The sequence below is a fragment of the Gastrolobium bilobum genome, unplaced genomic scaffold (genome assembly GCF_033153095.1).
Source record: "Gastrolobium bilobum isolate Gb01-03AN ecotype WA unplaced genomic scaffold, APGP_CSIRO_Gbil_v1 utg73159, whole genome shotgun sequence".
Lineage (NCBI taxonomy): Eukaryota > Viridiplantae > Streptophyta > Magnoliopsida > Fabales > Fabaceae > Gastrolobium > Gastrolobium bilobum.
In genome coordinates this window covers 28,365-51,815 of record NW_026896305.1, presented here as the reverse complement: position 1 = coordinate 51,815, position 23,451 = coordinate 28,365, and the positions used below count along the sequence as shown (strand labels likewise).

At 36.6% G+C, this 23,451-nt stretch overlaps 1 protein-coding gene across 2 annotated transcripts; it reads left to right on the top strand.

Annotated features, from left to right (window-relative positions):
* Positions 1-796: 796 nt before the first annotated feature.
* Positions 797-23,083, top strand: LOC133298793 (DNA damage-binding protein 1a-like). 2 transcript variants are annotated; one of them, XM_061498140.1, is made up of 19 exons: positions 797-950; positions 1,064-1,112; positions 1,354-1,413; positions 1,534-1,625; positions 2,092-2,143; positions 2,300-2,362; positions 2,479-2,528; positions 8,305-8,380; positions 11,560-11,769; positions 11,900-12,006; positions 12,179-12,287; positions 17,287-17,487; positions 17,603-17,818; positions 19,147-19,257; positions 20,014-20,289; positions 20,816-21,090; positions 21,201-21,552; positions 21,654-21,938; positions 22,223-23,083. In XM_061498140.1, exons 1-19 carry the CDS (start codon positions 847-849, stop codon positions 22,802-22,804), a joined length of 3,270 nt encoding a protein of 1,089 aa, XP_061354124.1. In that variant the 5' UTR covers positions 797-846; the 3' UTR covers positions 22,805-23,083. The 2 variants fall into 2 exon arrangements, with proteins under 2 accessions (XP_061354124.1, XP_061354125.1); XM_061498141.1 differs by lacking the exon at positions 2,300-2,362.
* Positions 23,084-23,451: the final 368 nt, after the last annotated feature.

The following is a 23,451-nucleotide window of genomic DNA, read 5'->3' as shown; positions in this document are numbered from 1 at the left end:
ACTATGAGCTAATTTTTAAAAATAGCTAATTTAATAAAGGAAAATGTACACCTACTTTGTAAGTTTTATCACATTTTAAAATAGACATATAGATATTTGAATTTGGATACGAGTTTCTTGAACTTTTTGAAATTTGTAAAGAGACCATTACATGAATAAGTAAAACAAAATTATGTCATATATTTTTATGTATTAATTAATACATATAATAATATCTAATTTATTTATATTTAGGTTTAATTGCACTTTTGATGTACCATTTTGGTCTACCAATGTTTTTTCAGGAATCAAATCCTTCAATAAACACTTTAATCTATATATATATATATATATATATATATATATATATATATATATATCTTATTATAAATAATTTAAATGTAATAAAATAACATATTTTTTTTAGTAAAGTCACCATAGCTCCATTAAAATAATTTATTTAGTAAATTATTTTGTCATATACGTGAAAAAAAAACCTAGTATATTTAATTAAAAAGTAAGGAATTTAATTTCCTTAAAAAAATTTATTTTTAAGAAAATCAAAATTACAATTTAATAATAAGAGAGATATCAAATTGTAATTAATGAAGCGATTTCTTTTACTTTAAAAAAATCAGGACAAAATCTGATATTTATGAATTATGATATCAACAAAGCACATTAGCCGTGACGAAAGCACATAAAATTAATACAAAAAAAGAAAAAGAAGCAAGGGCAAAGCGAGGAAGCGCTTCAGCATTAAGCGGCGTATGTACAAAATAAATACGTGTTGTTCCTCTGTGAGAGAGAGCTTGGAAACAAAAGAGTGAGAAACTCAGAAACTGTAGAGAAGAGAGAATAGAGAAGATGAGTATATGGAACTACGTGGTCACTGCTCACAAACCCACCAACGTCACTCATTCATGCGTCGGCAATTTCACATCACCTCAAGACCTCAATCTCATCCTTGCGTAAATTAATCACACTCTTTCACTCTTTATTTTACTCACGCTTTATTCATTAGCGTTTTGCCTCTCTTTGAGCAATTCAATTTTTATTTTTATTTTTTATTTTTTGAATACAGAAAATGCACACGCATCGAGATTCATTTGCTCACTCCTCAGGGCTTGCAGGTACCTATCATCCTTTTACAATTTTGTTGTTGTTGTTTTTTCCGTGTGCTACAACACTGTCACACAAAACGCATCGTTTAAATCATCATTCTGGTGATGCTTCTTAGCTTTGAAATTGGGGAATAATGTGTTGAGCTTTTACTTTCTTTACCTTGTTCTATTTCAACATGTTTTTGTTAATTTTTTGGATATTTATTTATGCAATGGAATGAGATAACTGTGAAATTTTTCTATTTCGTAGCCTATGTTGGATGTGCCTATCTATGGAAGAATTGCCACACTCGAACTATTCCGCCCTCATGTGAGATAAAAATGAAAAAAAATCTATATCTCTTGAGTTTGTGGTTCATGCTTTTGTTTTCTTCTTACATAAAGATTGCTTATGCTTTTGTGTGTGAATGTGCGTGCGTGGGTGAAACAGGGTGAAGCGCAAGATTTTTTGTTTATTGCAACTGAAAGATACAAATTCTGTGTTCTTCAATGGGATCCTGAGACTTCTGAGCTTGTCACTAGGTAATGCATGAGATAAAGAGCTATTCTTTCCTTTGGCATGGATTTACTTGTTTTTTTTGTCTTTTCTGCGTAAGTTCTGAAATTAATATTTTTCATGAAGTGAAACCTTGGCATAACAGTTGGTGTTGTCTTGTGTTCGATTCATGTAATCGACCTCTTGCAAAAAGCAAGTTAAGGCTGCCTATGTAAATTCACACAATGGGTCTGAACCTTCCGTGGACCCTACGCATAGCACGAGCCCATATCAACACTCAACTGATGGTTAATTTTCATGTGGCTGTTATTACGTCATTGTGAATTCATTAATGCGTTTATTATCTATTGTAAAAGGTGTTAATAATACCACCTCAATGGCTCGACTGTGAATTGTCTGCTAGAAGTGGCCCATTAGACATCTATTTTCCTAGTGAGAGCAGTAATGTTTATCCTGTTTATTTACTTAATTTTATGTGTCATTGTCATTCAGGGCAATGGGGGATGTTTCTGATCGTATTGGACGCCCTACAGATAATGGTCAGGTATTTGAATTGTGTTTCACTTCTATCTAATTAGAATTTTGGGTATTTATTATGTTCATATGACATTATGATATTTTCAGTAACATTAATGTTTCATCTAGTCTATGCAAGAGTCGTGCAGTGCATTTTACCTGTTAATGTATTCTCTTTTTGCAGATTGGTATTATTGATCCTGATTGCAGACTGATTGGACTCCACTTGTATGATGGGTTGTTTAAAGTACGTAACATCTTTGAAGAGTGTAAAAATATTAGATTAAATTGATGAATAAGTCTTGGCTTTCACTATCTTGTTAAACTATCAGATTGATTTTTCTGTTTGTTGCTCTACACCAGGTCATTCCATTTGACAACAGGGGACAGCTCAAAGAAGCATTTAATATTAGGTAATACTATTATTCTTTTAATTGTCTACCCATTTTGGCTTCTATTTACAATTTAGCCATCACTAGGGATGCATAACTGTAGCAACTATGAGACAGCGAGTTTCAGTTATCCACTCTCAAGTCTTCTCTACCAAGATAGATTTGTTATTTTTCATGAATGTTTTTTCTTGGGCAAAGATATTCGAAGCCTAATGAAAAATAAGGTTTCCCAACCATTTGACTTGAAATAAATAATTAAATGTCGGTTCAGGGGTTATGGTCTTGCGCGTTATATTTGCTGAAGATGCAATTCTCTTTCTAGAGGATAATAGTGATACCTTTGTGGGTGTTCTTACTTCTTTCTATTAATAAGTTCTTTGAGGCTCTTTCAAGTTTAAAGGTTAACCAAAGAAGTTTGGCTTGTTTGAATGCATATATGGGGTTCTTTCTGTCTTTGGGTCTGTGGCTGGTTGTTAGGTTCTTTTGTGATTTCCATTGGGTGGTAATCCTTAACTTCTTTTGGGATCCTGTGATTCATAAGATTTCCTAGTGCTTAGATATATGGAAGAGTGGTTTTTTTTTTACTGATTGAATGTTTGGATTATTCTTATGTCTTATATAAACCTGTTTGGCTAGTAATCCATTCTACTATCTCTTGCTTTTTTGAATCCCAGCGGGCATGTCCTAAAGAGTAGAGAAAATCATGAGGGATTTTATATAGTCAGGTTTGGGAAAACAGAGAAGAGATCGTCAAGAATGAAGGTTCTGGCTTGGGAATTTGGCGTCTAAGAAAACATTTCTTTAGTGACTGATGAGCCTGAAAAGAGTTAGTTAGTTAGTTTGGGGATTTTTCTAGAATATTCTTTAGAGGATAGGATAAAAGGAGGGGGAATGAGTGGAGTTAGGCATCTATGTATTGAGTGAATATTGAGGATTTGGGGATCTCTTAGAGCCTAGGTGTGTTGGTTCTAAGGGTGAGCTTGGGAAGGGTCTTTTTTAGTGGTTCATGGGGATCTCTTAGACCCTAGATCAAGCCACAGCTGAGAATGCAGAGGGACAAGGCAACTCTACCTACGCTTCAGATATGATGCACCCTTGTCTGCAAACCATGTGTGCAGTAACCCACTACTCCACCTAATGATAGGAGAGGGAGTCAAAAGCGAAAATGGGGACGACGAGGTGGTGGCGCACGCAACTGGAGAAGATGAGTTGGCTATGTGCTTGAGTGTGAATCTTAGGAATCCTGCCTTTCTAAATATTGTCGCTGATCCCAATTATTGAACAAGGTACGTGGAATTGAAAGGGATTTTAGGCCATGCACATTGCATGGTCTGAAAATAGGTCAGATATTTCTGTGCTCTCAAAGGTTGAAAAAGGTCCAAAAGAGCTTGAAAGAAGGAATTCTTCTCTACAGCAGGACAAATAATTATGGATCAACTCGATCAATTACTAAAACTACATCTAATCAAGACAATAGCTGAGTCCTTCATCGTCGTGCCTCTTCTGGAGGTTCTGACAGCTCATCAATGAAGATGAAGGTTCTATGTAGCTTTGGTGGTAGAATATTACCATGTCCCAATGATGGAAAGCTTAGATATGTTGGGGGTGAAACACATATTATTAGTATAATAAAGGATATGCGTTGGTAGGAGCTTATGCAGAAAACATCATCAATATATTATGAAGCTCATGTAATAAAGTATCAGCTCCCTGGAGAATATCTTGATGCCTTAGTTTCTCATGGACAAGAGTAGCGGTCTTGGTAGATACAGGTGCTTTGCATAATTTTGTGGCGATGCAAGTGGCAGATGAGCTGAAGCTTAAAGTGGATGATAAGAAGATGATGGGCCCATAATAAATAATCCAAGCCCATTAATATCTTAGAATTAGTATATATAGAAGTTTAGGGTGATGTCTCTATTATGCATGTATTCAGACTTGTTTAGTGGGGAAATTGAGAGACCTCTAGGGAACTCTTGAGCCTAGGTGTTTGGTTTGAGGGGGAGTTGAGGCTTTCTTGGGGTTTATTTTCTGCATATTAGTGTATGTAAAAGAGGCATAGCCTCCATTATCTCTATAATTTCAATGTTACTTTTCTGGTTCCATCAATTTGGTATCAGAGCATTTCCGATCTAGGGAGTGCTTTCTGGTCCAAATCCAAAAAAAAAAAAAAAAAAAAAAAAAAAGAAAAAGAAAAGAGAAATGAAATTCAGATTTACTGATGTTCCAAAATTCTTTGGAGAAGAAAGAGATGATGCTTGGGGATGGCTGATCGATTTGGAACAATATTTCCAGATCGAAGGAATCAATGAAGATAAAAAATATAGGGAAACGGTGAGAGGGCTAAGAGGGAGTGCGTTCAATTGGTATCAAGGTTGGAAGTGGTTGAATCTTACCGCAAACCTGAAGAAGTTTGAGAAGGCGTTCATAGAGAAATATTTACCGGAAATTTTATTGGTAGATGATGGAGAATCAGATCCAGCAATTGATGGTGATAAAGTAGCAAAGGAACAAATCAAGGAAGGCAAAGAGAAAGAAGAAGAATCGCATGAAGAGGAAAAATCAGAGGTTGAAGAAGACCAAGTCAGATCTGGAATAGGGAGACGATGCGCGCACAGATCTGGAATCAACACAGAGACTGAGCGCGAACAGTGGCAGCGATCACGAACGGTGGCAAGGACAGCGGCACAAGGAGCTCAGGCCATCGACTTTGCTGCTCACCGGAGAAGATCACTGACCAAGGAGGAAGAAAGGGAGAAGAGACGAGAACAGATCGGAGTATCGTTGAGGCGATCAAATTACGGGTCAGGATTTGGGGATAGCCTCCACACTAGGCTTGCACATACTAATTGGGCTTCTAGTGAGGGAAGCTATGGGCAAGGCCCATTAATCAGCAAGGGAAGACATGATGGGAATTTCATAAAAGAAAATAATGGGCTGTGGGGGGGAAACCATTTGGGACCTCATGTGAACCAGAGAAGGCCCAAAGACCTTGGAGATCTAGACATGCTGGAGTTATTGGATTTAAGGGAGAATAACGTGACTGGAAGTATTCCATCAGAAATTGGCAGGTTGTTGTTAAAACAATTGTTGGTTTCTGGCAATAAAATTGAAGGAAGTACTAGTGTGGGCTTAAATCAGCAGCAAGGGCCCAATAACTTCCAAAGAGGGTCCAGTTATAGGGGGTGTATCTCATACAATATGGGCCTAAGTCAAAGACAAGCTAAAACAGGGAGAATTTTAGGGCAAAACACAAATGAGAGGGCAACGTCAGAAGGGGGCAATGATGGGGGAGGCGCGCGTTTCCGACGACGGTCGCTGGAGGAGATGGCGGAATGGTGGCTGCCCAACCCGATGGGCTACATGCAGGGCGGCAGCATGCAAATCGTTAATAGCCGAGGCACTGTGACCCAGTCTTCGCATGGTGGCGTGACAGGAGGGACGTACGCCGGCGAGTGGCAGGAAGCAAGATTCCGGCGACTTATGCCGGAGAAGAGGGCAAAAAAACAAGATGCAGTTCAAACATTTGCGGAAGAGACAGTGGAGCACAAGTTATTTAAAACTGAATGGAAGGAGCATATATTTATTGAGTCGAATAAATTGATCAAATCAAGTCAAGAGTTTATTGAATGGCAAGCTGAGTTCTTGGGTGGGTACTCCAATGGTGGTTCCTTTTCCTCAAGTATAACTGGGTCAAGAGGCTTCAAAATATGGGACCCCGGTGGAAATTTATCTCACTTACCTATCCTCTTTCTTCACCTTGAGGACAAGGTGAATTTTGAAGGGGAGTATTGATGGGCCCATAATAAATAATCCAAGCCCATTAATATCTTAGAATTAGTATATATAGAAGTTTAGGGTGATGTCTCTATTATGCATGTATTCAGACTTGTTTAGTGGGGAAATTGAGAGACCTCTAGGGAACTCTTGAGCCTAGGTGTTTGGTTTGAGGGGGAGTTGAGGCTTTCTTGGGGTTTATTTTCTGCATATTAGTGTATGTAAAAGAGGCATAGCCTCCATTATCTCTATAATTTCAATGTTATTTTTCTGGTTCCATCAGAAGACATACCCGGTTGAAGTTGGAGATGGCTATAGGTTCCAGAGCAAAGGGGTTTACTGTGACATGCTTCTCTCCTTGTCAAGTATGCCCGTAGAATAGAAGCTATCAATTGGACCAATATACTTCAAGCAATGGGATCTGGGTGGAAATTCTCTCACATTACTTGTCCTCTTTCTTCACCTTGAGGACAAGGTGTTGGAGGGGGAGTATTGATAGGCCTGAAAAGAGTGAGTTAGTTTCAGAATTTTTCTAGAATATTCTGGAGTGAGGTGTGCATGCATTGAGTGAATATTGGGGATTTGGGGATCTCAGAGCCTAGGGTAGTTGGTTCTAAGGGTAAGTTGGGATCTTTTGGTGTCTTGTTCTTGTATTAGTATTTGTAAAAAGAGGCTATGCCTCGATTGATTCAATAAATTCAATGTTGTAAATTTGGGTTCCATCAGTGGCTATATAGCTTTAGCCCTTTCTTTTGGAGACTAGTTCTTTTTGGCACTAAGTAATGTGGCGAAATTAAGGTCTTGACCAGAATGGGTGGGATGCCAATCATGCGACCATTGCTACTGCTTGTCCTTATGTTCCTTTTAGACCACTGGTTTCTTTTATTTTGGATGATGATACTCTTCTCAAATTTTGGGAGGACATTTGGATGGGAAATGTCTGTTTTCTTGAGGCTTTTCTTCACTTGTTTCATCACTACATTGACTAACTTGCTCCTTGGCTGTTTATATTTTATTCAAGATCATTGTTTAAATTTGGGACTTCCGTTGCACTAGAGATTATTGGTAGAGAAACTAGTAAGTAAAAAACTTGTACAGTAAGATGGCAATTTTCCTTTGGAACAAGCTTTTGGAATGATAGGAGAGCACTGGGAGTGTCTCTCTGTTTGAGCAATTTTTGAAGTATGTTTATAAAGTTATTGGTAAAAACAAGGAGAAAAAGATTTTATGGTTGTTTGCATTTCATGCAGTCCTTTGTTGTGTTTGGTTGGTGAGGGATGCTCGTAAGTTTAAGAGGGTTTCCATGTCTCCATGTTTTGTTCAAGATGGTTTCTTTGTCTTCATGTTTGATTTGGGATAGAGTAACATTTTTACTTCTGCTCTTGGCTGCTTCATGGGTGTTGCTATCTTGGCTTTGCAGAGAAATTGTGAAGCCAAGCCTTTTTGCACAGTAGTCCCCTTTTTGTGGTATTTAGCTTTATCAGTTTTGTAGGATTTCTTATCACCCTCGTTGAATCTTTTTTGTTTTCTCTTGAATGAAATTCCTTCTATAAGGTTTATAGTGATGTAATTGACTTAAGCAGAAGATCATTGCATATAGCTTGGTGATAATTTTGACAATGATTTGTACTGGTAGTAATAGATGTCAAGGAACTAATTATCCATAAAGCTTAAGATTTTAAGTGCAAGCGTGGGAATGGCTCTGATTTGTATCTCACAATTCACAATAGATATATCCTGTGTGTTACTTCATGAATACATATCATGCTCAATATTTTAAGTGAGAATAAAAAGGAATTCTTGGTAATAATGTTTCTAATTTAGGATGAGTTATCCACTGAAATGGTAACTAATAAACCAATCATTTAAACATGGTTGACAACTTGAGTGAGTAATGTTCCTAAACTGAAAACATTTTGACCATATTTCTTTCTTGTAATTTTGCCAACTTAGCCTTTCCTTTATGGTTCATTTTCTGATACATTTTAGTTTATAAAAATAATGATGCATTTTCTTTCAGGCTTGAGGAGCTCCAAGTTTTGGATATCAAGTTTCTTTTTGGTTGTTCAAAACCAACAATTGCGGTTCTTTACCAGGTTTCTAATTTATTGTACTGCTTAGAAGAGTATTCAGTCATAAATACGTTGTGAGATCTGTTATTGTGTTTTGCTATTTTTTTTCTTCTTTTCTTCACTTCCTTGTATTGTAAGGGAATCATGGGGGAATTAAGACACCTCTTGCTCTTGCTTTAGTTTTTGCATTTATTTCCTAAAATGGATAGAAGAGTAACGATTCTTGACTCTTCTGGGGAGTGTTCTTATAACTGCATAATTATAAAGACAGAATTAAAATAAACTGGAAAATAAATAAAGTTCATGATGAAACTTGATTAAGGAAGACGATCAATGATGCAGATTGGATTCCTCCCTTCTCCTCTGCATTGCTCCAGCGTTCCTCTTCCGCTCCTGCCTTCGTGTTTGTCTCTGACTTCTTTCGCGCTCGAGAATGTCTTCCTTTATGGCTTTGATCGCATTGTATTTAAAGAGAAAATGTGGGCTTCAATTTTTGGACACGCTCGCTGAGGAGCTCGCTGAAGCGAGGTGCTTAGCGAGCATTTTCTTCTCTTCGCTTACTCACTCGCTTGAGCGAGGAGTATAGCAAGCCAGCTCGCTCACTTGCTCGCTGAAGCGAGCAGTGGAGCGAGCCTAATTCTTCTCTTTGCTCACTCACTTGCTTGCTTGAGCGAGGAGTGAAGCGAGCTTGACCAAAATAATTTCTTTTTATTTATTTCCTTATTTTTGCTTCATATCTCCGGATTGCAACAGCTTTGGTCGTTATCAAGTTAGTATTTTGTTATTCTTTTCTCAAACAACCTGAAACAATAACAAATATTAGAATCTTATCTTTTTGTTGGCAATTTACTCTCTTTTATTATTTTATTATTTAACACTATATTTCTAATTATTTTAATTATTAGTTGAACTCTTTTTAACCATAAAAACGTAGTGTCTTGGACACTTATCAATAACTCCTTCCATTTCCTCTCCAAACAAGCAAAAACTTTTCAGCAGTAAACCTATTTGGAAATTGAGAACTTCCTCTTGAGTTTAAGTCCGTCATATAGAAAACAGTTCTCAACAAGATTTACATTTCCCTTGCTATTCTTCAAATATACAGAAATTCCTCTATGCTAAACCCATTTGCAATTCTAAAACTCCCTATAAGGAGACCAAAATTGTAATAGACTGTCAGCATGCAATTTAAGTATTCCTTTGGTTTGTTGGAGCACAATGCTGGCATCTTTAAGAGTATCTCTTTGCCCTTGAACTTGTTTTGAGAAAGAGTTATGTTGTTGAAATTGTAGGGTTTTAAGCACAGGAGGAAAAGAGTGGAAGGAAACTTTCAGTGATATTCTCTCGTGTATATTAATTGTGATACAAAAGACAAACCAATGGTCCTATTTATACTAATACAATAAGGTGACTGACCTAATCAAATAAGGAAGCAAATCATGAAACATAATAAATAAGGAATAACTCCAAAGATTGCTTCAGCAATTAGATGAGTAATTGATTCTACAATATATCCTAAAGATATTCTTGGATTATACAAATATATTCTAAAGATATGCTAAGATATTCTAAATAACTCAAAATATTCTGGACATATTCTAGCATTTCCACATAAGCTAAAACTTTTTAAGTTTTAAGCTTTTTACCAATGAACACTTTGAAAAGAAAATAAAAAAGTTGGCTCAATGAAACGTGGTTGAGAGACAACTCAAGGGTGTTGGATATGCTGGAGAGACAAGCATTGTCGGAAAGATAACTCAATAGGACGGTTGCAATTATCATCAACCTAAAGAGCTAGTTTGAATATTGCATGATTAAGGAAGAAAAGACTACTTGAAATATGCTGAGCAAAAATTTCTTGGTAAACAATTTTATGCACAACAAGAACTAAAACTTCTCCAAAATGTAGTATTTGGATGCTTCAAATAGAAAGAAAACTTAGAGATCCAATAAACTTGTAAAATTTGGGGCACTAGTGTCAGTCGCAGCAAATGTAAGTCACTATTGGAATGATCGTCAAAGGGAAGAGAAGTCACCAGTGGTCAATGGGTAGAAAAGTCATCCCCAGAATGATCATTGGCAGAAGAATGAAATTATGAAACTTTATCATTCTCACTCTCCCTCTCAATGTTGTATTGGCATTGGAAAATCAACAATAATACCAAAGCATTCTGCAGCCAAATGCATCTCTTTTGGGGTAGCACTTTCCTTTTTTCAGGTCTTCTTTCTGTCACCTCTGTTTCGCACAGCTTCCTTGTTCCTAGTTTCTTCCTCACTTTTTTCTTCAAAAAAAGATTCGTTCCTTTTTATTTGATTATACTTATTACTTTTTCACTATTGTGTTCTTATTTGGCCATGTAATTTGTTACTTGTTACACATTTTTATTTGCTGCATTTCCAGTTTTGCCAAATTCCTGGCCATTGTTCTATTTCCAGCCATGCCTATTTTCTATGCTTCATTTTGCTCTGTTTGATTTTTGATTTGTTAATTATGCCTTAGATGGATGGTGATTGTGTGTCTTGATTCTGACTTTTGATTATTAATATTAATTATGTCTTTAATAGTGGGTAATTTTTCATTTTTGAGTATTTATACGCGTGTAGTATAAATTATTTATCTTATCACAAATCTTCAGTATAGTGGCCATCCCACTGTATCATTTTTCTGGATTTGTTGCTTGGCGCTGCTATCCGGAATTCACAACTATGGCCTAATCCAATGGTGCCATCAGTCCATATTTCCTTGGCTTCTATCTCTTCCACTTCAATGGTTCACTGCTACCCATGTTGACATCTATTCCCTGGCCCTGATACTGGGGCATCATGGCAGAGGCTTCACTTCTGCTCCTATCATTGACAGCGTTGATTTTAAAATTTATATGTTATAAATGAACCCAGGCCCCAGGGTTCAATAAAAAAATTTAAAAATAATAAAAATATTAAATATTTGTGTTCCAGAAGAAAAAATGTTAAGTTCTACATGTAATTTGTGTTCTAGAAGTGCCAGAGAAGAGTCAACATTGCACAGATTTCTATTAGAATTGTTGACACGGTTTTTTGACAGACTTTAGTGGGTTTTGAAGAGGGTATGTGAGTTGTGTGAGCCATATGTCATAGTTGTACTGTTTTAAATTCAGTTTATGACTGGGAGTATTCATATTCTTGTATAACTTATGTATTCAATGTTTCTACTATCTATACAGGACAATAAAGATGCTCGTCATGTTAAAACATATGAGGTTTCTCTGAAGGATAAAGATTTTGTTGAGGGTCCATGGTCCCAGAGCAATCTTGATAATGGGGCTGATTTATTGATACCAGTTCCTCCACCTCTTTGCGGTGTGCTTATTATTGGAGAAGAAACCGTAGTGTACTGCAGTGATAAAGCTTTTAAAGCTATTCCAATTAGACCTGTATGTTATAGAATATTATCTGCTACTTCCATTTGAATCTTCTGATGTGAATTTTTTAAGTTTCTCGGATTGTATCTAAGAGACACAACTTGTGGATTTTTGTTAATTATATTTTATGGGTGCATCTCAGTCAGTTACTAAAGCCTATGGAAGAGTTGATCCTGACGGTTCTAGATATTTACTTGGTGACCATACTGGGTTGCTTAGTTTACTTGTAATAACCCATGAGAAAGAAAAGTACGTGATCTCTTCTTTGCTTGCTTTGTTTTGGCTTAATTTTTTTTGTTTCTTGTGGATGAATATGTTGGTTAAAGAAATGATCCTTTTTTTTTTTTTCAAAAAGAATAAAGGGTTGATCATTATTTTACTTATTGAATCTTCTGGTTTGCCACCTACTTTTATTTTGTAGGGTTACAGGACTCAAAATTGAGCCTCTTGGGGAGACTTCTATTGCATCTACAATATCATATCTCGATAATGCATTTGTCTACATTGGTTCAAGTTGTGGAGATTCACAGGTGTGGTAATAAACATGAGTATCTGATGAAATATAAGACTGAAATGTATTTTTCATATATTGATTGACACCCAAAGGGATCTTTATATACAGATTACAAGGTAGTTAAGGAGTTGAAGTAATAAATAAAATACACAGTAACCGAAGAGGCATCACACTACTCAAAGGAACAAGTAGCTAGAAACAAGTAGAAAACTCTAGAATATTCTACACTCCCCCTCAAGTTGGGAGATATATATTGATCATCCCCAACTTGCTAATTAAATCCTCAAAGATGGGTTTGTGTAATCCTTTGGTGAGAATGTCGGCTGTTTGCTCCTTGGTAGGTATATATGACAAACATACACTACCCTCCAATTTTTCTTTGATAAAATGACGATCAACCTCCACATGTTTGGTTCTGTCATGATGTACAGGATTTTGAGCAATACTGACTGCAGCCTTATTATCACAATAGAGTCTCACAGGTAGAGAATAAGATATCTTTAATTCTCCAAGGAGCCTTCTTAACCAGATTCCTTCACAAATGCCATGGGCTAGCGCCCGAAATTCTGCTTCTGCACTGCTTCTGGCAACAACAGTTTGTTTCTTACTTCTCCAGGTCACAAGATTTCCCCAGACATAGGTACAATATCCTGAAGTGGATCTTCGGTCCATAGCAGAGCCAGCCCAATCAGCATCTGTATAGATTTCTATCATCCTCTTGTGTCCCCTTTTAAAGAGCATTCCTCGACCAGGTGTGTTTTTGAGGTACTTGAGGATTCTATAAACAGCACTAAGGTGTTTTTCCTTAGGAGAATGCATGAATTGGCTAACCATGCTAACCGCAAATGCAATATCAGGCCGAGTGTGAGATAAGTAGATCAGCTTCCCTACCAACCTTTGGTATTGCTCCCTGTCAACATCTTTTCCATCTTCAATTCCCAATTTAATATTGGGTTCAACTGGAGTTTCTGCAGGCTTGCACCCAAGCATACCTGTTTCTTGTAGCAGGTCTAGAATATATTTCTTCTGAGATAAGGAAATTCCCGCCTTGCTACGAGCAACTTCCATTCCAAGGAAATATTTGAGAGATCCAAGATCCTTTAGTTCAAACTGACTAGCTAAACCCCCTTTTAAAGATTTTATTTCTTCCCAGTCATCACCTGTGACAATTATGTCGTCAACATAAACAATGAGGATAGCAATTTTGCCACTATCGGAGTGTTTAAAAAATAAAGTGTGATCAGTCTGAGCTTGGATAAATCCTCTTTCTTTAACAACACGAGTAAACTTTTCAAACCACTCTCTAGGGGATTGTTTAAGTCCATAAAGAGATTTCTTCAACATGCATACAGAACCATCTCCTTGTTCAAAACCAGGTGGTGGATCCATGTAAACTTCCTCATGTAAGTCCCCATTTAAGAAAGCGTTCTTTACGTCCAATTGATGCAAGGGCCAATCAAGGTTGGCAGCAAGTGATAGTAAGACTCAGATAGAGTTAAGTTTGGCAACGGGAGCGAACGTCTCCTGATAGTCTATCCCATAAGTCTGAGTAAGTCCTTTGGCAACCAATCTGGCCTTATATTTGTTGATGCTGTTATCTGCATTAAATTTTATTGTGAACACCCATTTGCAACCTACAGTTTTCTTTCCTCTGGGAAGTGCCACGGACTCCCAAGTTCCATTTTTTTTAAGAGCATCCATTTCTTCAAAGACTGCATCCCTCCATTTAGGGTCATTAAGTGCCTCTTGGATATTTTTTGGTATTTTTGTACCGTCTAATATAGTGTTGAAAGCACGAAAACCTGGAGATAACTTTTCATATGAAATGTGATGAGAAATAGGATGAGCAGTGCAAGATCTAGTACCTTTTCGAAGGGCAATGGGCACATCTAGGTCAGCTGTACCAGTGTTCTCAAGTGGATTGCTGGAACTAGGACTCGGGTCAGAATCCTGGCAGTCTAGAGGATCTTGAGGAGATTTTCGCCTGCTGTAGAATTTTCCCCATTTACCGGGAGGATCTCCAGTCTCTGGTACAATTGTTGTCCTTGTCTCCTGTACATTAACTCCCCCTGACTCCAAAGGTAAAGAAACAACAGATGTTTCCAAGGGTAAAGGTAAGACAGTAGAATTATTTGGATTCCAAGACTTGTCTTCATTTATACCAATAGACTCCCCCTGAAGAGAAGTCGAGGGAAAAAATGATTGTGTTTCACAAAAAGTAACATCCATAGAAACAAAGACCTTTCGAAGAGAAGGTGAGTAGCACTTGTAACCTTTTTGATTAGGAGGATATCCTATGAAGACACATTTAACATACTTATGATCAAGTTTGGACCTTTGATGTGGAGGAATATGAACAAAAACCACGCAGCCAAACAACTTTGGAGGAAGGGAAGAGAGAGCCCGAAAGGAGGGAAAAGAGCGGGTAAGGCAAGATATGGGAGAATGAAAATTCAGGACGCGAGAGGGCATCCGATTGATGAGATATGAGGCAGTCAAGACAGCCTCCCCCCACAGGTATTTAGGGACATGCATTGTAGACAAGAGGGCTCTAGCAACTTCAATGAGATGTCTATTTTTCCTTTCAGCCACCCCATTTTGTTGAGGGGTGTTAGGACAAGAACTTTGATGGATAATACCTTGCTTGGTTAGGTAATCACCAAGAACAGAATTAAAATATTCAGTACCGTTGTCAGTTCGCAGGATTTGGATAGAGGTCTGGAATTGAGTTTGTACCATAGCATGAAAATTTTTAAAAGTGGCTGCAGCTTCAGACTTATCTTTTAGAAGATATACCCAGCATACTCTAGAATGATCATCAATAAAGGAAATAAACCAACGAGTTCCAGATATATTTTTTTCACGAGCTGGGCCCCAAATATCACTATGAATCAATGTAAATGGAGACGAAACATGATAATCTCTAGGGAAATAAGAAACACGAGAGTGTTTTGCAAACTGACAATCATCACAAAAAAAGGAACTTGGTTTTTTGTTGATAAATAAGTTTGGAAGCAGCTTTTGAAGATAAAAGAAATTTGGGTGTCCTAAACGACGATGCCACAACAAAACATCATTACAATCGTCTGATAAACATAAAGAGTGATTTGCAAAAAATCTCTTTTCATGAGAATCTTCTTCAAAATAGTAAAGCCCTTCTTCCTCTCTAGCACTGCCAATCATCAGCCCCGAATCCTGTTCTTGAAAAACACAGGTTTTGGCAGGGAATTTAGCAACACAATGGAATTCAGAGGAAAGTTTACTAATAGAGATAAGGTTACAAGTAAGAGAAGGGACATGAAGGACAGAATTCAGAGTAATATGTTCAGAGAGCTTAATGGATCCCTTTCCCGCAATATTAGAGAAACTACCATCAACCGTCCTTATTCATGACTGGTGATAATAAGGGGTATAAGAACAAAACAGGGATGCATTACCTGTCATATGATCAGAAGCTCTCGAATCAAGAATCCAACGACTACTATGATCAACATGGAATGCCATACCTTGTTGAGCAACATGACTAGTTGCCTCAGCAGATTGAGACATCACCTTCTGAAATTGCTCATAATTCTTACCGTTTAAACGGTGGTTAGTAATCTGTATAGCTGGGTTGTCTCCGGAAGACGAAGAATAGGGAAGAGGAAAGACACCGGAAACATTACCGGATGATTTTTCAGAATGCTTATTCTCAGCCTCAATATTTTCAACTTCCATTGTTCAAAATAAAAAAATAAAAAAAACAAAAAAGGAACTCCAATCGTTCAGAACTGAAAAATCACGAAGAGGAACCAACTGGACCCAACAAGAAGAGTGCTCCAATCGTGATTTAAACCCCCAGAACAGGAAGAGGAAGGCCAGGCGAGCTGTTCTGTGAAAGTCGCGTGACAAACGGAGGCCGGCAGGGCGGCGCGTGGCTCACACGCGCCGGAGAGGCAGTTCTGCAGTGGCGGCGCGTGGCTGACTTTCCGGCGACGGGGCTGACGTGGGTCGACTCGGAAATGGCTTCTGAGTCCAATGGTGGCCTTGGTTTCGTGATTGGAGGGGTCCAGATATGGTTTTTGAGTTATTTTAATAAACAGTGAAAAATGGAAAACGGAAGGAAACGTGAAGGTTTACAAGATGACCATAGGATAACCTGCTCTTGATACCATGATGAAATATAAGACTGAAATGTATTTTTCATATATTGATTGACACCCAAAGGGATCTTTATATACAGATTACAAGGTAGTTAAGGAGTTGAAGTAATAAATAAAATACACAGTAACCGAAGAGGCATCACACTACTCAAAGGAACAAGTAGCTAGAAACAAGTAGAAAACTCTAGAATATTCTACAGTATCACTTTTAAAATTGTATTGTGAGTTCATATTTATATGAAATTCAATTATACAAATTTTTTTGACTTCCCCAACTAATTGTTTTGAACTCTAGTCTGGATTGCATGAAAGTTTTGTATAAGAAATGGAGTGTTTATCTTGTGTTGGATAGGTTTCTTTTTAATTTTATTGAGAATTCTGACTTTCTGACTCTTGCAACTACTGGCTTGCATGTAGTCTGGAGAGCATGGTGGTTTTAATCATGTAGGAAACAAATTATGCGTCTTATGATGGGTGGAATTGCTAATATTCTTATAAAATCTAATTTCCTTAGCACTAGCTATATATGAGAATCTATTCCTGACTTCAGTTGGGAAAACAAAAATAAGAATAAATAGCCAAATAGTGGTCATTTGGTTTCTTGGGAAACTGGATCCTCCATTTCTTAGCTATGATGTCGAGACAAACTGTTTTCAATTAATGTATTTATTTTCTACTAATCTTATATTGTGAGGAAGACAAATCTGTATAAAGTAGCTTTTACAATAAATGGAGTACTTTCTTCACTGTTTGCTTTGGTCATGCTGTTTTAAGGAATTTGGAGTGTATAATGGCATATTCATCTCTAATTACTTTTACTTCCATTCCATATTTGATATATCATATTAATAATCTCTGACGGTTGGGATACAGCTTATAAAGCTGAATCTACAGCCTGATGCAAAAGGTTCTTATGTGGAACTCTTGGAAAGGTATGTCAATTTGGGGCCAATTGTTGACTTCTGTGTGGTAGACCTTGAAAGGCAAGGTCAAGGTCAGGTTGTAACTTGTTCTGGAGCTTACAAGGATGGTTCTCTTCGCATTGTTCGGAATGGAATAGGGATCAATGAACAGGTCAGCTCCCTTCCCCGCACCCAAGACACAAAATCTCAAATAAAAATAAATATTTATAACTAAATAACATGTGTTTTAAAAAGTAGTAATTTCTTGATGCATTCATGTGATGTAGGCATCAGTTGAACTTCAAGGTATCAAAGGGATGTGGGCACTAAGATCCTCAACTGATGATCCTTTCGACACTTTTCTGGTTGTGAGTTTTATAAGTGAAACAAGAATCTTGGCAATGAATCTCGAGGATGAGCTGGAGGAAACAGAGATTGAAGGGTTCTGTTCTCAAGTGCAATCATTATTTTGCCATGATGCAATTCACAATCAACTTGTACAAGTAGGTTCTGATCTTATTTCCCTATAACAATGGGTTTATTCTTTTCTTGTTAATTTAACATCTCCATCTCTGACTAAAATTAAGCAAAACAGATGTTGTATTGAAGATTTTATTCATAGATGCGAGTTGTTTTACCATTTGCATTATTCAATCTAATTTTCTTTTAGGGCATCATCAATTTATTGTATTTTTGTACAGGATCCCATTCACAGGAATTTCCAAATGTTTAACTAACTAACCATACATCAGATAACAATTGACAAGTGTTATAGTATCATAGTTAGAACAATTAGTTAGTTATGTAGAGAGGCTGGAAGGACAGGGGTTTAGCTTAAATAGGAGAGGTAGAAGGGAGGAAAGAGAGCTGTTGGCATTGAGAAAACAGAGCATTAGTTTAGTTGTAACTGCAAAACCTTGCAGGGGATATTTCTCATTTTTTGATTGATATTAAATTATCCATAAAGATTTGTTCTTTTTCTTCCTATCTTTCATACGATTTCTCTGTTCATGTTTGTAATTGCATAACAAGAAGAAATGTTCCCTGTTGCGTTAAAAGGGTATTATATATTTTCCATGAACATTAATGGCCTGCTTAATATTCTGGACATCTAAACTGAAATTATATGCAGTCAAAATATGTATGCACATGAACGTGCATATTTTGTCTTTCCTATTATCAATTTTACAAACTTTTATCTTTTTCTTTCAATGAATTAAAGGGATATTTTATTTCTGCTCCCCCTACTCAAGGCAGGACTGGTTTCTTATTGCTTGCACATTTTGTTTTAAGTGCGCTTTCTTTGGAAGATATGCATAAATGTTTTCTGTGTTTCTGTTTTCATGTTTATAAATCATATTTTCTTTTTTGTACTCATGTTTCTTGTCTAATTCTTCTTTATCATTTATCAATAGAAAAAGAACTTCTCTTCTTGTTCTCTTTTTTTTTTTTTCTATTTGATAAAACTGCTCTAAGAATTGGAGGACCTTTGTGTGTATTTTGTCCGTTGTGTGTTTACTTGGTTAAAAGAATAAATCTTATAGTAAATAGAATACAAATATTATGTGTAAATTCATGATGTGAGATTCTGAATCAGACAAAAACAAACAAAATAAAATAAAACTATGCTTAATGTGCTAATGTTCTTGAAGCTTCTTTTGAAAGCATAAGTCTCGTTTGAACGTTTGCAGTTTATCTCCCAAGTAATGCCTCTGATGTTGATGCCTTATATCAACATTGTTCTGCTGTGTTCTACCATTTTATTTTATTTTATTTTTTATTTTTTTCACCCAGTTTCAACCTTTCATTGGCTGATGAATCACCATAACAGGTTACTTCAAGCTCCGTAAGATTGGTCAGTTCTACAACTAGAGAACTCAGACATGAATGGCATGCACCATCAGGCTATTCAGTTAACGTTGCCACTGCAAATGCTACCCAGGTTTGATTCTGATGCTTTATGAGTATGATATCATTTAAACTGTAGGTGATACTTTGTTGGATATTTTAGGCCAAAAGTTATGGTTGATGGCAAGGGTGCAACTTTACTTAATAGTTTCTCAAAACTGCATCAAGCATTAAGGGGCTGAGTCCATTATTGATGCCATGGGTTGGGATGCTAAGCCCTTGAATTCTAATGAAGATGCTCCCCTCTTTGATTTTAATGTATCCTAGCTGTCAGGATGTTGGAAGTTGGTCATCAATGAGTATTCTTAGTACTTAATTTTAATCATGAATTGAGCATCTGTTCTAATTTATTCTGCTAGTAGTTGCTACTGCTATTTAGAAGAAAGGGTATTGAAATCATGGGATCATTAATGCATAATGTAATGCTAATAACAGCCAAAGAAATATTGAATTGATATTCACATGATATATTTTTTGTTGTTTGTTTGGATTTTTTGTAAGTGATGTGTTTACAGATTCTCTTTGGTGTTCTGCATCTGCTCAAGGTTATTTTAATGGAATTCGAATTTCTGATATGCAAAGAGACCAGACAGCTTTGTTTATTCTTGTAGTTTTAAAGTTCCTTGTTGTTTCTGTTTTGTGAACCAACGTTTTATTTTTACAGTTTTGTGAATATTTCAATAGTTGGACTTTACTGTGACAATACAAATTATTATTTCGACTTTTTGTCAAGTCATTAATAACTGTTATAACTGATTTATCAAAATAATAATGTTACACCTTGATACAGGTTTTGTTGGCCACAGGAGGTGGGCATTTAGTTTATCTGGAAATTGGAGATGGTATACTGCTAGAAGTGAAGCATGCCCAACTGGAGTATGAGATCTCATGCCTAGACATAAACCCCATTGGTGAAAACCCTGATCACAGTCATCTGGCAGCAGTTGGAATGTGGACTGACATAAGTGTTAGAATATTTTCTCTTCCTGACCTGAATCTCATTACAAAGGAGCATTTAGGAGGAGAGATAATACCTCGATCTGTTCTTCTTTGTGCTTTTGAAGGGGTAAGCTTTCCTTGAGCTATCTTATATTTTGATTTTTTAAATTCTGCTTCTGTTTAGTTATTGTTTATTTGATTGGGAATACTCCTTTCTCTTATGTAGTTCAATTTTTAGGGTAGGAATTTTTTAGTTTTACTCATGCAAGCAATTGTGGGTGCTACATACTAGACAAGAAATATTTACATCCTTTTACAATTCAGATTGTGTTAAATACTTCTCTAATGTTACTTAATGATTAAATTACTACATTTCTGGGCTTCAATCCTCTTTTCAGTAGTCAACTGTAGTTTTTCCTTGGAAGTATCTTATTTGCTTTCTTTAATTCTGCTTCTGCTTAGTTATGTTGTTTCTGAAATGTTTTATTATTGGGAATTATCCTTTCATGTAGTTCAATTTTTAGGTTAGGGATTTTGGATTTTTTTACATGTGAGCAGTTGTGAGTATTATAATAAATCAGGAATATTAGTATCTTCGCACAGTTCAAAACATTTCTATTCATGTATATTGCATTCTTCATTTTATTCTCCAGATATCTTACTTGCTATGTGCCCTTGGTGATGGCCATCTCTTAAACTTTCTGTTGAACACAAGTACTGGTGAGTTAACAGATAGGAAAAAGGTCTCTCTTGGGACACAGCCCATCACACTACGGACTTTCTCTTCCAAGAATACTACCCATGTATTTGCTGCATCTGATAGGCCAACTGTGATTTATAGTAGTAACAAAAAATTACTTTATAGCAATGTGAATCTGAAGGAAGTGAGTCACATGTGCCCTTTCAACTCTGCTGCTTTTCCAGACAGGTATATTGATCTTTGTTAATTTGACATCCAAGAATTAGTTAATTTATCCTTTTCCGTTTCTGTGCCTTGTACATTTTGATGTATTATCCATGTGTTCCTATGTTAAACAGTCTTGCAATTGCAAAAGAGGGTGAGCTTACTATTGGCACCATTGACGACATACAGAAACTTCATATTCGCTCTATCCCACTTGGGGAGCATGCACGACGTATCTGCCATCAGGAGCATTCCAGGACTTTTGCTATTTGTACTTTGAAATACAACCCAACAAGTGCTGAAGAATTTGAAACACACTTTGTCCGCTTATTGGATGACCAAACTTTTGAGTTCATATCAACTTATCCGCTTGACACTTACGAACATGGTTGCTTTATAATTAGCTGCTCTTTCTCTGATGATAATAATGTGTATTACTGTGTTGGAACTGCCTATGTATTGCCAGAGGAAAGTGAACCAAGCAAGGTAAGTTGGCAGTTGTCTAATATGTATTCTTTTCAGCATTGTTCTGGTCAAAGGATTTGATATCCTTCACCCTTTGCCTATTTTTAAAAAAACAAATGCAGGGGAGAATTCTTGTTTTTGCCGTTGAAGATGGAAAGCTACAGCTTATTGCTGAGAAAGAGACAAAAGGAGCTGTATACTGCTTGAATGCATTTAACGGTAAATTGCTTGCTGCTATTAATCAAAAAATTCAGCTGTATAAGTGGGTGCTCCGGGAGGATGGTACTCGAGAATTACAGTCTGAATGTGGACATCATGGACACATCTTAGCGCTATATGTGCAAACTAGAGGAGATTTTATCGTAGTTGGAGACCTGATGAAGTCAATTTCCTTGTTAATTTATAAGGTAAGCCTCTGCTTGTCTTATGCTAAAAGTCATTGTCGTATAATTTTCACTGCCTTCAATTTTAACCTGTCCAACATTGTATTTTCATTTCCCCCCCTTCATTTTTTAAAAGACATGGTAAGAGAACTTTCGGTTTTTTATTTTTGTTTGCATGAACTGTTTTCATTGTGTTCCTTCTCCTGATTAGATTTTGAAGATGAGAGTAGTTGGTATTCTGTAGTCTGAGTTTATACGAGTACTCCATTTTCTTTTCTGAATGATACGTTGTTGTTCCTTATTATTAGCATGAAGAAGGTGCTATTGAGGAGAGAGCTCGTGACTACAATGCAAATTGGATGTCTGCTGTTGAAATCCTTGATGACGACGTATATGTTGGTGCTGAAAATAGTTTCAATCTCTTTACTGTTCGGAAAAATAGTGAAGGTGCTACTGATGAAGAACGGGGTCGTCTTGAAGTGGTTGGTGAGTATCACCTTGGAGAATTTGTCAATCGGTTCCGTCATGGTTCCCTTGTTATGCGCATGCCTGATTCTGAGGTGGGTCAGATTCCCACTGTGATTTTTGGAACCATTAATGGCGTGATTGGGGTAATTGCTTCACTTCCTCATGAGCAATATGTCTTCTTAGAGAAGCTTCAATCAAGCTTGAGGAAGGTGATTAAGGGTGTTGGAGGGCTCAGCCATGAGCAATGGAGGTCATTTAACAATGAGAAGAAAACTGTAGATGCTCGAAATTTTCTGGATGGGGATTTAATTGAATCATTTCTTGATCTCAAACGCAGCAAGATGGATGAAATTTCCCAGGCTGTGGGTGCTTCTGTAGAAGAGTTATGCAAAAGAGTAGAAGAGTTGACTAGGTTGCACTGAGTTTATCCTTATGTGGAGCTTATTTGTTTCTTCATTCTTTCTTCTCTAGTGGTTGAACGTTAATTTTCCTTTTTCTAGGGGTTAAAATAACATCATTTGAATAACCTAGTTTTCCCTTCTTTTTTTTGTTGGGTTACATATTTTCCCCGTCTTTTGCCTTGATCTTTGCTGTGACTAAGGGAATGTATTGTAATATAATGATCCCAATTCCCAAATGGTGTATAATGTGTTCAAAAGGCATAATAGAGTTTTTTTTTTTTCCATTACGCACATTTTGCTTGAGCATTTGCTTTCAAGCTGTTGGTTATGCAATGCAGTTGCAAATTTAATTGATTTGACAACACATTTTATCAGAAATGGAAATCTGAACGGTCGGGTAATTTTTTGCTTGCAAGTTGTAACCATTATTGTAATGCTACGTTTACTGCCTGGATACTAGGAATGATGCCAAAAATTTGTATTAACAAAAAACATATGCAGTGGTAAGTGAGTTGTGCTCTTAAAGGAAGATTCAAGTTTAAAATCAGGACAATAAAATTGTTTAGGCTTTTTAGTTGCTGTAGTTTTTAAGGGATTCGTCTCAAGAGTGTGTGGAGATAACTTGATTAAAGATATGAGAGAGGGAGAGAAAGGATGAAAAAAACCTT